The sequence below is a fragment of the Peromyscus californicus genome, unplaced genomic scaffold (assembly GCF_007827085.1).
Source record: "Peromyscus californicus insignis strain IS unplaced genomic scaffold, ASM782708v3 Scaffold_4__1_contigs__length_199733344, whole genome shotgun sequence".
NCBI classification, from domain to species: Eukaryota; Metazoa; Chordata; class Mammalia; order Rodentia; family Cricetidae; genus Peromyscus; species Peromyscus californicus.
This window is the reverse complement of record NW_026294562.1, coordinates 150,747,367-150,762,086: the sequence shown is the minus strand read 5'-3', so window position 1 is coordinate 150,762,086 and position 14,720 is coordinate 150,747,367. Positions and strand designations below refer to the sequence as shown.

The window sequence follows — 14,720 nt, the reverse complement described above, 5'->3', positions numbered from 1 at the left end:
AAAGTTCACTTTTGTGCTGAGCTCTAATCCTGACTTTACCACTAATTACTTTCTGAGTTTGTTTATTCTTTTTGCTTTCCTGCTTCTAAGCCCACAAGCATGTTGTCTTGTTCCTTGTTCCATGTCCAGGTCCTCAGAATGCTGGTAAGGTGTGATGGGTGCTTAGTATTTGAAATGATGGCTAAGAGACTTGATCTGCATGTGTAAGGATTTATATGTGTGTGTGTGTGTGTGTGTGTGTGTGTGTGTGTGTGTGTGTGTGTGCGCGCGCGCACGTGCGTGCAGGTATTTCGTTATATGCTGAAATGTCATCCAGATAACAACTTGAAAACTGAGTGTTATCCCCAGAACCTGAGCTTCCTTAGCTTTGTATCTTTCTACCCAATCCATCCACTAATGCCTCTGAAATTCACAGACAATGGCTATTTTTGTATCTTTTTATATCTTCTATGGATGATCCCTTCACACCTGGCCCTTCTTTGAGGATTTTTGCTTCTCACAACCATCTTCCTTTTCAATAGGGACAGTATAGGCTGAGTACCTCATTGACTTGATTCTTCCTCTTTGGTTTCTAAAATTGCTGAGTTTTGAGTCTCATCCAAGAGACTTCACTGCCGTTTACCCACCCCAGGCCTTCCCTTTTTTCTGCCACTGTCACCTCTGGCTCACTCTCCCTCTCTCCTCTACCACTCCTTTCTGATGACCCATGAACACAGCACATGCGTAAGTGTTTATATTGGCATTTGTCATTTCTGTTCTTGAATGTCCTTTACCAATGATCTTAGCTTTTACTTAACCATCCATTCTCCTAAATTAGATCATTGCAAGTAACTGTAACTCTGTAACTTTATTCCATTTGTCTGTTTAACCCACCTCTCAGATTGTTCTTGCCCATACCTTTTTTATCACACAGACCAGAAAAGATACTATAGTATATTGCCATGTTTTTTCTTTTCTTCCTCTCTCCCTCCATCCCTTCACCTATCCATCTCTCCCTTGCTTCCCTCTTTCCTTCTGTAAATTTTCATTAGCATATGTTGGTTATGGAATGTGTGACATTCTCATACATGTGTATAACATGCTTCAATCATATTCACTCTGTCTGTTTCTTTCTCCATTCCTCTTCAACATCTTTAATGTTCCCCCTTTTACTTTCACACCCCTCCTCAACTCCACAAGCCTTCTTAGTCCAGCTTTCTCCCCTTAACGTGATGATCTCCAGTTTCAAACATATCCATGCAAATGTCATAATTTCATTCTTCTCCATTATGTATAGACCATTTTTCCTTGTCCACTCACTCATCTGTTATCTCAGTCAGTGTTGTTGCTGTGCAAAGACACCATGACCACAGCAACTCTTACAAAGGAAAGCATTTAACTGGGGCTTGCTTATGTTTCAGATGTTTAGTCCATTGTCATCATGACAGGGAGCATGGCAGCATGCAGGCTGAATGGTGCTAAAGAAGTAGCTGAGAATTCTACATCTGGATCCACAGGCAGCAGGAAGACAGAGAGCTACTGGGCTTGGCTTAGGCTCTTGAAATCTCAAAGGCCACCCTCAGTGACACATTTCCTCCAACAAGGCCTCCTAATTCTTCTAAGTAGTGACACTCCCTGCTGACTAAGCGTTCAAATATATGAGTCTGTGGGGGCCATTATTATTCAAAACACCACATCTGTTGATGAGCATGCAGACTGACTCGGTAATTTAGCTGACGTGACAGAGCTGCAGTAAGCAAGGTCCTGCAGGCATCTTCATAGTTACTTCTCTTTACCCCTCTTATCTTCATCCAGCTTAAGACACTATATGTGTCTTCATGTCCTTTCCTCCATATTATATTTATTTGCCAAAAACTACTTTAAATAAAACCCTTAGTGTACTACATACAAAGGTCCATGTACCCCAACCTCAATGTCCATCTCCACATACAAAGCAATAGCCAAATCTCAGTTCTTGTCTTGCTTAACCAGTGTGTTAGTCAAGGTTTTCTAGAGTAGCAGCACTTACAGAATGAATCTCTCTTTCATATATATATGAAGGGGATTTCTTAGAATCAGTTAGAGTCCTAGGACATTGATACCCTCTTCAGGCCTCCACAGCTACTATACTCACATGTACAAACACACACACACACACACACACACACACACACACACACACACACACACACTATACAAATGAATTTTGTAAAGCTATAACATATTATAAATTTCTTCCTGGCATAAGTCTATAGAAAGTGAATTATATGGAAATTGGACACATGCTATCATTCATTTTTTTAAAAATCTGTATGAAGAAACCCTCTCACAGCTAAAATTTTTCCTCATCTAAAATTTCCATGCCTTTTTCACACATTTTCCTTCTCATGTGAATGGCTACCCTTGTGCATCTTCTATTACTCATTAAATCATAACCTTGCAACAATAAACATAAATAGATTGATTGAAATATTTTTATCTTTAACCATAACATTCTAAGCCTTAGTTTTCTCTTGGTATTGATTAATTTTACAGCTATGTAAATTTATGATTATATGAGTGCATAATTGATAAAACATCACTGATGTATTACAAAATATGACCAGAAAAATTTTAACATAAGTAGCATGCCTATCATAAATGCATTGATTGATGGGGTACAAGGACTTGACATTGTTTTCTTCATTTATGCATGAATAAAATCATTCCTAGAATCAAAGGGTTCAGGTTCAAATATGTTCTTTTGTTCTTATACATCATGGTACAAAAGAAGGTGATTTGGATCAATAGGCTGGGATTACTGAATTATAGATTTCTTGAAACCCCTGAGTTTTGTGCAAGTATTTAAAAAAGGTGGATGGAGAGGTGGCTCAGTAGTTAAGAGCATTGACTACTCTTGCAGAAACCTTTGATGTGGTTCCCAGCACATACATGGAGGCTCAGGACTGTCCATATCTTCAGTTCCAGGAGGTCAAATGTCCCCTTCTGTTCTCTTTAGGCACTTCACACACATGGTGTACAGACATACATGCAGGCAAGACACTCATACACATAAAATAAAAGTCAATAAAACCTTTTAACCAATCTAGAACAATCTCATTACTTACAAAGCTTTAATGTTTAAAATAATCCTTAATGAGCTGGTGTTCACTCATACTTCTGCCATCAGTCCTGTTGAACTCTGAAGGGGGGCGATGCTCTAAGCTACAAAAGCCCATGTCTTTGCAACTCAAGATTCAGTCACTCTGTTGGTGCTGGATACAGCATTTTAAATTACTCTCCATGCCTACTGTTTTTTTTTAATTTTTTAAAGAAATGTATTTAAGTAAAGATAGCTGAAGAGAGAGGGTTTTCAGACATAGGCCCCTTCATACTAACACTGGAAGGGGAAAGGACATACTAAAGTGATTGCTTATAAAGTTCACCAGAACCTCAATGTAAAGGAGCCTATTGCTCATAAATGACTCAGAACATCCTAGTGAAGCTCTTCAAATTTCAGTCTTTATAAAAATGTTCACACTTCAATCACAGCGGTGGCTGGAAGAAGCTTTACTCATCAATGCTTTGTCTAACTCCTACAGTAATTATTATCTGCAAGCCATGACCTGTAGTGAATCTTACCCTTTCTTTCTCTAAGTGAAAGCCCTCTTGCTCTTCAAGAGCAAAGGCCGCGATGAGATTGTGGCCTGTAGTGACATTAGAATAATTGATATGAGGATCGCTGGTTTTTGTAATATTGAGTCCTGACCAGCTAGGAGCCTGTGTGTCTCTGTCCCCAAAGGCTTCTCATACTTTCAAATCACTCAATTAAATTTTGTGTGTATCTTCAAATAGCGCCTGTGAATCTTAGAGATTGTTCCTATTTTGTATTTCCAGAGTTTTGTCAATTATGGTATAGGTCAAAATCAGCCCATGGCCTGAAGGTAGGGATGTTTTGTAGGGTATTTTTACGTACAACCATGGAAGGTCCTAGAACCCTCTGGAAGCACAGCCTTGAGTCTGCCTAGCCTTTAATAAGCCATCACCAAGGTTAGCCAGGCATGCCAGCTAACATAGAGTGTTGGCCTGTCACTGTGCACTGACACAGAGAATTGCTCTGGCACTAAGAACAAACCCAAAGGGTTGGCCTGGCATTTCCAGCTACCACAAAGGGTCAGGTTGGTGCTGTCCACTGATACAGAGCACCTGCATCACCCTTTCCATTTGTTTTTGCCATAGGAGAGAAGACGGGAATTTCATCTAAATCTCAGGAAAACAGGTCTTGAGTTGGAAGTTGAAGACAAAATGGTAACTATATTTGATAAATTATGCAAGCTTCTTATTTTAAGTGTGTCTTTCTCTTATTCATGTATTTGGCCATCTAGATGATGGGTTTGGAATAACACATGAATCTTTTGGCTACAGAAATGTGCATAGAGACAAGAAGACCTTCATTGCCACAGGTCAGTAGTCAGTGAGGTTAAGTTTCAGTGAAACTTTTGAAAAGTGAGTAGGAGCATAGGAAGTGGGAGAATGACCAGTCTGCAAAGTGCTTGCCATACGAGCATGGATACCCAAGTTTCACCCCGAAACCATATACAAATCTGGATGTGGTAATATGTACTTATAAAGCCAATAATGGGCAAAAGAAAGTGGGTCCCTGGGACATACTGTCCATCAAGTCTACCCTCATTGGTGAGCCCCCGACCCAGTGAAAGATCCTGTCTCAAAGCAAACAAACAAACAAACAAACAAGGTGGATGGCTTCTAAGGAACTACACCTAGTATTGACTTCAGCCACCCACACCCACACTCTACATATGCAACATCAGACAGACAGACAGACAGACAGACAGACAGACACACACACACACACACACACACACACACATGTTTTCTACCTGGTACAGAAAGGTGAAGCACTTTGTTTACATAGCTGTCTTCCCTTGAAGCTGCCTGTCACATTCTACACTGAACCTGGCTGTCTTGCAAGGTAGCCCACTATTTAACCCATGATACTCTGTTCATGAATAGGTTCCATTAGTTTATTCTTTAACCCATTCATGTTCATTTACTTTAAAGTTGCCATTAAAGCCCTACTTAAGATCATATTCTATCTGTGACTCTTCTGATATCCTCTAACTTTGATTTTATTTTCAAATAATTTTTTTCTCATAAGTTCTGAACCAATAAACATGTGAAATACAATACAATCTGTAACTTATTTTCCCATGTAACTTATTTTCCCACCTTCAGGTGGGCTCTATGCAGTAACTGTGTAAGAAGAGTGAGAATATCTAACAGCATGCATATAATACAATATAATATATATTAATAATCTCATATAATCATCTAAACAAAATCCTGAACTCAAGCTCACTATAAATTATTATAGTGTCCAGAATTATGCATATATCTGTAAAATTATTATTATTTTTTTGATTTTTTTGAGACAGGGTTTCTCTGTGTAACAGCCCTACCTGTCCTGGAACTCACTCTGTATACCAGGCTGGCCTTGAACTCACAGAGTAAAATGATTTATTTACCGTTTATTAGCAAACAACATCCATGCACAAATATTAAAGAACAAAAGGGGAACCTGAGCCAAATCACAAGCCACTGCTAAAACCAACCATGGCTTGCTACTAGCTTGAAAGGGCTGCCTCTTCCCTCAGTCATGTCCATCCCCAATGAAAACCCCACCTCTTGGATCAAAACACTCCTCTCAATTGGCTAACAGACAGGTGACAGAATTCCCATAACATTTCCCCGTTTTGTCTAATTAAGAAGGAAAGGTTCTAACACTAATATAGTAAAACTATATACAATAAGCATTATTATTGCCAGGTGGTGGTGGCACATGACTTTAATCCCAGCACTCAGGAGGCAGAGACAAGTGGATTTCTGTGCATTTCAGGCCAGCCTAATCTACAGAGTGAGTTCCAGGACAGGCTTCAAAGCTACAGAGAAACCCTGTCTTAAAAAAAAAAAAAGAATTACTATCAAGTATTGTCCAAATAGAAAGGAAAGGTGATAACCTTAATAAAAATGAAACTACATACAAGAGCAATTATCAAGTAAGAAATACATTCTCAATGTCTAGTCCATAAGTAATTAGTAAATTTATAGTGATTACTCCATTAGCTGTCCTTTCCTGAAGAGTTCAAAGTTTTATACCTAATATTCCTTTTGCCAAGATTTGGGAGAACTGTAATTATAACTGCCTAGTCTTCAACTCCATCAAAGACCTGAGAAGGAACTAGTATTACCTGAGTAAGCAAGAAGTGCAAGCAAGCGACTTCCAAATAAATGTGAGAAATGACAGAAACAGTTGGCTACCTGGACAGTCACCCAAGTTTCCTCTGCAACATTGTGGCATCCATCTTTGGTCTACAGGCCTAAAATATGTGACAGACTTTTCAGAAGCAGGAAATTTTGAAGGAACCTGAAATTTTGTACTAACATGTCTGGCAAAGTTCAGCAGTCGACTTTCTTTGTGTCCTGCTTGTCCAGTTTGGACAGTGTACTGTCAACAGTCGAGGCAAGGGAAGTTTCTTGCCCTACTGGCTAGCTTATGCTACAAAGAAAGCAAACTCCATATTGGAGTTTCTTCAATGCCCATTGTTCTCTTTAGAAGTAGATCAGTGCAAAAAAAAAAAAAAAAAAAAAGTAGATCAGTGCTGCCAAGAGCAGATATGTCTCATGTGGAGAAAAGTCTAAGTTATTAAAACATTTTAAACGCCATATTCTGTAGGTCTTTAAAGTGTTTGAAGATTACCTATTTACCTGAAATATATCTCTCCATATCTAGAAAACATTACTAACATGACTATAAGTTTGATAGTTATGGGTGTTAGCTTATATTTCTTTATTAGCCTAAATAGCTTTTAAGGACTAAGACTTCATATTGCATAAGTAAACAAGCTGTACAGGTAATACCTTAAGCAAAAATAGAAACAGACATACAGCATAAGGACAATAACCTCAAGTTTATAACAATATACAAAAATATCTTCAACAGAAGTAAAAACATGCATACAGTATAACAAAAATGACCTTAAATTTGTATCAATATACAAAAATCAATACCAATGCAAATTATTTAAGACTAGTAGCTGCTCTTTTAGTTTGAAAGTAGATTCAATAATCTACCTTTTATCCTACCATATCTATCACCCCCTTTTTTGTCCATACCAAATAACAACTTGTAACCAACCCCCCCAACCCCCGACATGATAACAAATACCTATAACACAATGAAAGACCAAAAACCACCCACCCAAGGTCTTGGGAATGTGGGTGTCATGTTCTTAAAATTGCTTCCTGCTGTCTGGGGAGGTGACAGCTTCTCTAGGGGACCCTGAAAAAAATTAAATAATGGTCATGTCCTGGGAGAGCTACCTGTATCATTTGTTGCCGGTCTCTGAGCAATGGAAAAGTGTAGAGCTTATCTGAAGTCCTAGCTGGAGTAGTGCAAGAGGGTGGACCATCTCAGCTAGCCACCTTGGAATTATCCTCAGCAGTTTGTAGTCCAAAGCCAATCATTGGGTGGTTTATCAGCATAGTGGTATTATCACAATCTAAGTAGAATTGTTGTTGTGGGGTACCATCATCTTTATGGAGACTTTGGAGATCATTGTTTATTGTTCACTGTAGAAAACTTAAGCATATTAAACATCATATGCTGTAAATCTTAGAGAGGTTAAAGTACCATGATCTATTAAATACATTTGGGATATCTAGGCTTAATTCCTAAATATCTGTTTAAACTTAAGTCTGATATCATGTACAGGAAGCTACGTGAAGCCTAAGGCTAGAATTAGTTAGTACTTCATAATATCATTAATATCAAAACAGAAAATTTAAATTTTGAGATAGTACTTATACCTTAAGAAAAGTTTTAAAGAGTCAAAATAAGTCAGAGGGTTATGAGATTAGTGAAAATATAATAGTCTCTAGATTTTGGTTTTCTTCTGTCCCATATCAGGTGGCTCTTCTGATATGAGACAGGCTTTGAATTCTCTTTTAACAAACATTCTTGGGTTTAGAGAAGAAGCGAGCCACACTCCAACTCCAAAGCCAGCTTTAGTTTTTAATTGAGTCAAGACTATGTGAAACTACCTGTTTGACATGTCTGTAGAGCAAAAACATACATTTTGAAAGGTTTATGAAATTTACCCTGTAGGAAATATTCTATACCATTAGGTCAGATTACTCTTTTTCTTGGTAATTTTTTCTGGATTGTTCTCCCTTCCTTTTTTGATGCTTCATTTGTCCAAAGGAATCTTTAGATTCCTCAGTTAGATGTTTTTACTTTCCAGGAAATAAAAAAATAAAACCCTGTCCTGACCCTAATTTGGTGAGTTTTCCCACTTGTCAGGTTGAATCATCACATCAGTTGCTGAATTATCATCTCTCCTAATCGAGAGGTCTCTCCTGTTTGAACCTAATCTTTAGCAACTTTGATGGTATCCATAGCTTTTCTTCTCCTGTGGAAATAAAAGCAAAACCTCTTCCTCAATGCAATACATATCCTGGTTTCCATTCTGAGGTCAAACATTTTTTTACACATCAAAATACCCACTCCCTCTTTTTTTTCTTTATTAAAAATTTTTTTATTCATTTTACATACCAACCACAGATTCCCCCCTCTTCCTGTTCCTCCTTATCTTCCCCCCAACCATCCCCCATTCCCTCCTCTGAAAAGGTAAGGCCTCCCATGGGGAGTCAGTAAAGTCTGGTACATTCCATTGAGGCAGGTCCAAGCCCCTCCCCCTGCATCAAGGCTGTCCAAGGTGTTACACCATAGGTAATGGTCTCCAAAAAGCCAGCTCATGCACCAGGAATGGTGATCCTACTACCAGGGTGCCTCTTAAGCAGACCAAGCTATACAACTGTCTTGGTTATGCAGAGTCCCATGGAGGCTCCATAGCTTTGGTCTAAAATTCGTGAGTTCCCTTTAGTTTGGTTCGGTTGTCTCTATAGGTTTTCCCATCATGATCTTGATGCTTCTTGCTCAGAGAATCCCTCTTCCCTCTCTTCAACTGGATTCCTGGAGCTTGGCCTGGTGCTTGGCTGTGGATCTCTGCATCTGCTTCCATCAGTTACTGGATGAAGCCTCTATGATGACATTTAGGGTATTCACTAATCTGATTACTGGGATAAGCCAGCTCAGGCACCTTCTCCACTATTGCTAGCAGTCTAAGCTAGGATCATCCTTGTGGATTTCTGGGAACTTCCCTAGCACCAGGTTTCTCCCTATCCCTGTGATGTCTCCTTCTGTCAAGGGCTTGGCCATCCCATTCCCTTATGCTCTCATCCCCCATCCCCTAGCCTCTATTCCTCCCTCACCCCCAGTTTACTCAGAAGATCTATTTCCCCTTCCCAGGGCAATCCATGCAACACTCTTAGGGTCCTCCTTGTTAGCTAGCTTCTCTGGAGCTGTGGGTTGCAGTCTGATTGTCCTTTGCTTTATATCTAGTATTCACTTATAAGTAAGTATACACCATGTTTGTCTTTCTCAGTCTGGGTTGCCTCACTCAGGATATTTTCTAGTTCCATCCATTTGTCTGCAAATTTCAAGATGTCATTATTTTTTGCTGCTGAGTAGTACTCCATTGTGCATATGTACCACATTTTCTTTATCCATTCTTCAGTTGAGGGGCATCTAGGTTGTTTCCAGGTTCTGGCATTACAAATAATGCTGCTATGAACATAGTTGAGCAAGACATTTTTAAAGTATACTGGCTGATTTAGTTCAGTGGTGTTTTTCTATTATCCAATGCCTCTCTGTAGCTGTTGTTCCCATTTCATTAGCATTTAAAACATTTAAAGTCAATATGGTATTGTGCAATCTATCTCTGGGGGTTGTTCTTACCCCTTTGTGTTTATTAAGCATTTCTTTTAAAGTGTGATTAGATCTTTCTATAACTGCTCGTACTGTGGGATTGTGTAGTATACCTGTAATATGTTTTATGTTATAATATGCAAAAACTGTTTCATTTTACTAGAGGCATATGCTGGAGCATTGTCAGTCTTAATTTGTACAGGTATTCCTATGATGGCCACAACTTCTAATAGATGTGTGATTATATAATCAGCCTTTTCAGAACTCAAAGAAGTTGCCCATTGAAATCCTGAATCTATATCTATGGTATGATGTACATATTTTAATTTTCCAAACTCTGCAAAATGAAACACATCCATTTGCCAAATTTCATTTCTTTGAGTAGTTTTTGGGATAATCCTGTAGACAATGGAGTTTGATTATATAAAGAACAAGTAAGACATTTCCTTATAATTTCCTTGGCTTGTTGCCAAGTGATATAAAATTCCTTTTACAAACCCTTGTTATTAACATGGTGCTTCTTATGAAGTTCTGAGGCTTCCAGCACATTTCCTACTAATAACTGATCAGTTTCATCATTACCTTGTGCTAGAGGGCCTGGTAGACCCATATGGGATCTGATATGGGCTATGTATATGGGATGATTCTTATTCCTGACTATTTCCTGTAATTGTATAAATAGCAAAGTTAATTCTGAATTATCAGGAATAAGTTCAGTGGTCTCAATATGTAAAATAATTCTTTCTGCATATTGAGAGTCAGTAACCATATTAAAAGGTTCTGAAAACATCTAATAATACCATGAGAATAGCACTTTTGAACAGAATTATAGGGCTTTGAGCCACTTTACTTAAATATCCTGATTTATAACCTGCCTTTCCTGATTTATTTGCATCAGTATAGAAGGTTAAGGCTCTAAATATTGGTGTTTCCTGTACAATCTGAGGAATGACCCAGCTGGTTCTTTTTATAAATTGAAGTCTCTTGCCTTGGGGATATTTGTTGTTCATCTCTCCCAAAAAATCACTGAAAGCTCCTTGCCAATGTTCATTTTCTGTCCATAAAGAGGAAATTTCAGCATTAGTAAAAGGTACTACAAATTCTGTTGGGTCCATTCCTGTTAATTAATGAAGTCTCAATTTTCCTTTCAGAATCAATTCAGAAACCTTTTCTACACAGGTCTTTAATTTTTTTGCTCTGTTTGTGTGGCAGGAATATCCATTCCAGAATATTATCATTTCTCTGCATAAGAATTCCAGTAGGAGAATGGGTAGAAGGTAGAATGACTAGGATATAATCAAGCTCTGGGTCCAAACAATCCACATGAGCATCCTGTAATTTTTTTTCTCTACCAGAACCAATTCTTTCTCAGCTTCAGCTGATAATTTTTCTTAAACTATTTAAATTCTTGACACCTTGTAAAGTTTGAAATAAATTACTTAGTTCTTGAGTTGTTAATCTAATTGTGGGCCATAGCCAGTTAATGTCTCCTAGTAATTTTTGAAAGTCATTAAGAGTTCACAATTGATCGTTCCTGATTTGTATCTTTTGTGGTTACATTTTTTGTAAACCTATTTTATATCCTAGGTAATTAATAGAATCTCTTCTTTGTATTTTTTCAGGAACAATTTGTAATCCCCAGTAAGGCAATATTTTCTTTACTTCCTTAAACATTTCTTCTAAGGTATCTACGTTTGAATCAGCTAGTAAGATATTGTCCATACAATGATATATTATGGATTGAGGAAATTGTTTATGAATTATTTCCAATGGCTGTTGTACAAAATATTGGCACAGGATGGGGCTGTTTAACATCCCTTGTGGCAGAACTTTTCGCTGCTACATTTTAACAGGCTGAGAATTATTATAAGTAGGCATCATGAAGGCAAAATTTCTCTGTCCTGCTCTTGTAAAGGTATAGTAAAGAAACAATCCTTTAAATCACTCACTATAATATCTTTTAGGTAATAGAGAAGGTAGGGAACTCCAGGTTGTAGAGGGCCCATCCGCTGAATTACTTTATTTATGGCTCTCAAATCTGTTAACATTCTCCATTTTCCAGATTTCTTTTTAATGAAAAATATAGGAGAATTCCAAGGACTGGTCAATTTTTTAATATGCTGAGCATTTAGCTGTTTCTGTACCAGCTGTTCTAATACCTGTAATTTTTCTGATATCAAAGAACATTGTTCTACCCAGACATTTTTATCAATTAACCATTTTAAAGGTAGAGCTGTTGGCACCTTTGAGAGGTTCACCAGCTGTTGGGTACTGTTTATGTACAACTTGATCAGTCTGTGACCACTCTAGAGAATTGCTTTTTACATTTCTCCCTGAAGCATTCTCTATTTTATGGTTTGTTTCTGAGGTTGGAGGAATGTGTCTTCCACTGCTGTAATAAATCATGTCCCCATAAGTTCATTGCTATTTGGTTACATGTGGTTTTGATTTTCTTCTCTGTCCTTCAGGCCCTATGCATTTGATACATCTTGTGCTTTGTTTCACCTGAGATAAAGTTCCAATCTCTAGAAGCTGAACATTTACCAACTGAAGAGGCCAATTTGGATGCCAAGATTTTGATGCCATTATAGTTACATCTGCCCCTGTGTCTACCAGTCCCACAATTTTAATGCCATTTATCTGTATTGTTAACTTTGGTCTTTGATCCTTTATAGAAATTTGCCAAAATATTTGTTTTATGATTTCTCCTGAAATTTTTGTTTTATTTTCTAAGCTATTTTGTCATCCAGAACAGTATTTTTTTAACAATAGGTCCTTTAATTGCTCTGTGGAGTTTCTTCCATGGTAACAGGCAATGATTGAACCAAATTTGACACGGGGGCCTGTGAGAGGCCCCCAAGGCATTTCCTGATAGCAAAAGTTTACCTTGTCTGTCCCTTGTTGATCTGCATTCATTGGTCCAATGTTAGCCTTTGCTGAACCTTCTGCATACTCAGGAAGGCTGGGGCCTTCTGTTTGCATTCTGTCTAGAAAAAAAAAAAAACATTGTTTCTAGGAATTCCCAGCCTACAATCCCTTTTTAGATGACCTTGTTTACCACAATTAAAACATTTGACATTTTGATTTTTCTTCAAGCCTTTGGAAATCACCTCTCCTATCCAAGAATCATCATGGTTATTATATTCAATAGTGACTATATATTTCAGATCCATTACTCTATGAGTGCTGATCTTACCTTTAAAGTCCCAATTACCCATTTGCATTGTGAATTAGCATTTTCAAAAGCCAAAGATTCAATTAATATTTGTCTAACTTCTAAATGTGATATCATTCTACTACAGCTGGAGTCAATCTTTGCAAAAATTCAGTGAAGGCTTCTTTTTTGTCTTTTATAGTTTTAGTAAATGTCTCAGTCCTCTTTTCTGATTCTTGAATCTTGTTCCAAGCATTCAAAGCTATGGTACAGAATAGGGCCAAGGTATGATCATCAAAATGTAACCTGTCTTTCCACATCAGCATAAATGGCCCTCACCAAGGATTTCATCTTGGGAAATCTCATAACATCTAACCATATCTTGCTGTTCAATGGCCCTAGCTTCATCTCTCCACCAGGTAGTCCACTATAACTGGGGATCAGATTCCAACACTGCTGTAACTAAATCTTTTTAGTCTTGTGGAATAATTCTGTTCCAATGGGCCCATGAATTTAGCATCTGCTTCACAAAAGGTGAATACATATCATATGAAACTATTGCTTCCTTAAATCTCTTTAAATCTAACATTTCTATAGGATCCCAGTTAAGTTCTGAATAGTCATGGGGATGCCTATAACTGGTGGTCATTCTTGAATGGTAATTGTATAAGTTAAGGCTGGTTTTCTAATAACCTTGGGCTGTTCTTTTCTAATATCATAAGGTAATAGTGAGGTTGGTTCTCCTCTAAATTCTTCTGTCTGTGTCTGAATATTTTTTCTTTTCTTTTTTTTTTTTTTTTTTTTGGTTTTTTGAGACAGTTCTGGTGTGTGTCCTGGATCTCACTCTGTAGACCATACTGGCCTTGAACTCACAGAGATCCACCTGGCTCTGCCTCCCGAGTGCTGGGATTAAAGGCATGCACCACCATCACCCGGCATGTCTGAATAATTTTACTATCTATTTTAATAAATTTTTCTAAGGCTTATAAGTCAAATGGTATTATTTTCTTCAGTAATTATTTGTAAGGCTTGCATATTATCAGTAGTAGCCTTTTTTAAGGCTATTATCTTTTGAATAGTAAGCTTTTCTAAGGTTTGCAATTATCAGTCACCTTTTTATTCTCTACATCAGTAAATATTTCTAAAGCTTTTATTATCTTATTAGTCAAAATTGTATTATTCTCCTTAGTAATTATTTGTAGGGTTTGCATATTATCAGTAGCCTTTTCTAAGGCTTGTATCTTATCAGTCAATTTCTCATATTTGGCACAGTTATCAAAACATTTTTAAGGATAAAATATGAATTACTAGACTGATAATAATTATGACCAACATTAATTATGACCAGCTAAGTGGTTTATCTCCTCATTTAGTTTTTCTATTTATATCACATCCATAGTAACAGTGAACAGGGTCCTAAATTCCCTGCATTATGATATTTCCAATTTTTAACAAGTTAATTTTTAACAAGTCAATTTTTAGCAATCTTAAAGTTTTAAGATTGTCCTTTCCCCTCTTCTTTTTTAATTGTTATTTATTTATTTAAATTAATTAATTTACTTAATAGCCTACTTTACCATTTAAAAATTCCCAAGTATCTGACCAGTTCCCAGTCCTCCGAAGATTGGGTAGCAGAGATGGAGTGGTGATGTTTGACAGCAGGTGGAGCCTGTGCAGCACCAAGGTAGCTCAGGCTCAGCAGGCTGAGTGAACGCTGAAGGTGGCTGGACCAGACTCTGTCCCAGTGCTTGTGTGGAATAG

At 37.5% G+C, this 14,720-nt stretch overlaps 1 protein-coding gene across 1 annotated transcript in view; it reads left to right on the top strand.

Annotated features, from left to right (window-relative positions):
- Ano5 (anoctamin 5) overlaps positions 1 to 14,720 on the top strand; it is a 70,716-nt gene that overhangs the window by 16,906 nt on the left and 39,090 nt on the right. The window contains exon 7 of the mRNA XM_052760225.1: positions 4,198 to 4,266. Within this exon, the coding sequence (XP_052616185.1) occupies positions 4,198 to 4,266 (69 nt within the window). The remainder of the gene's footprint in view (positions 1 to 4,197; positions 4,267 to 14,720) is intronic.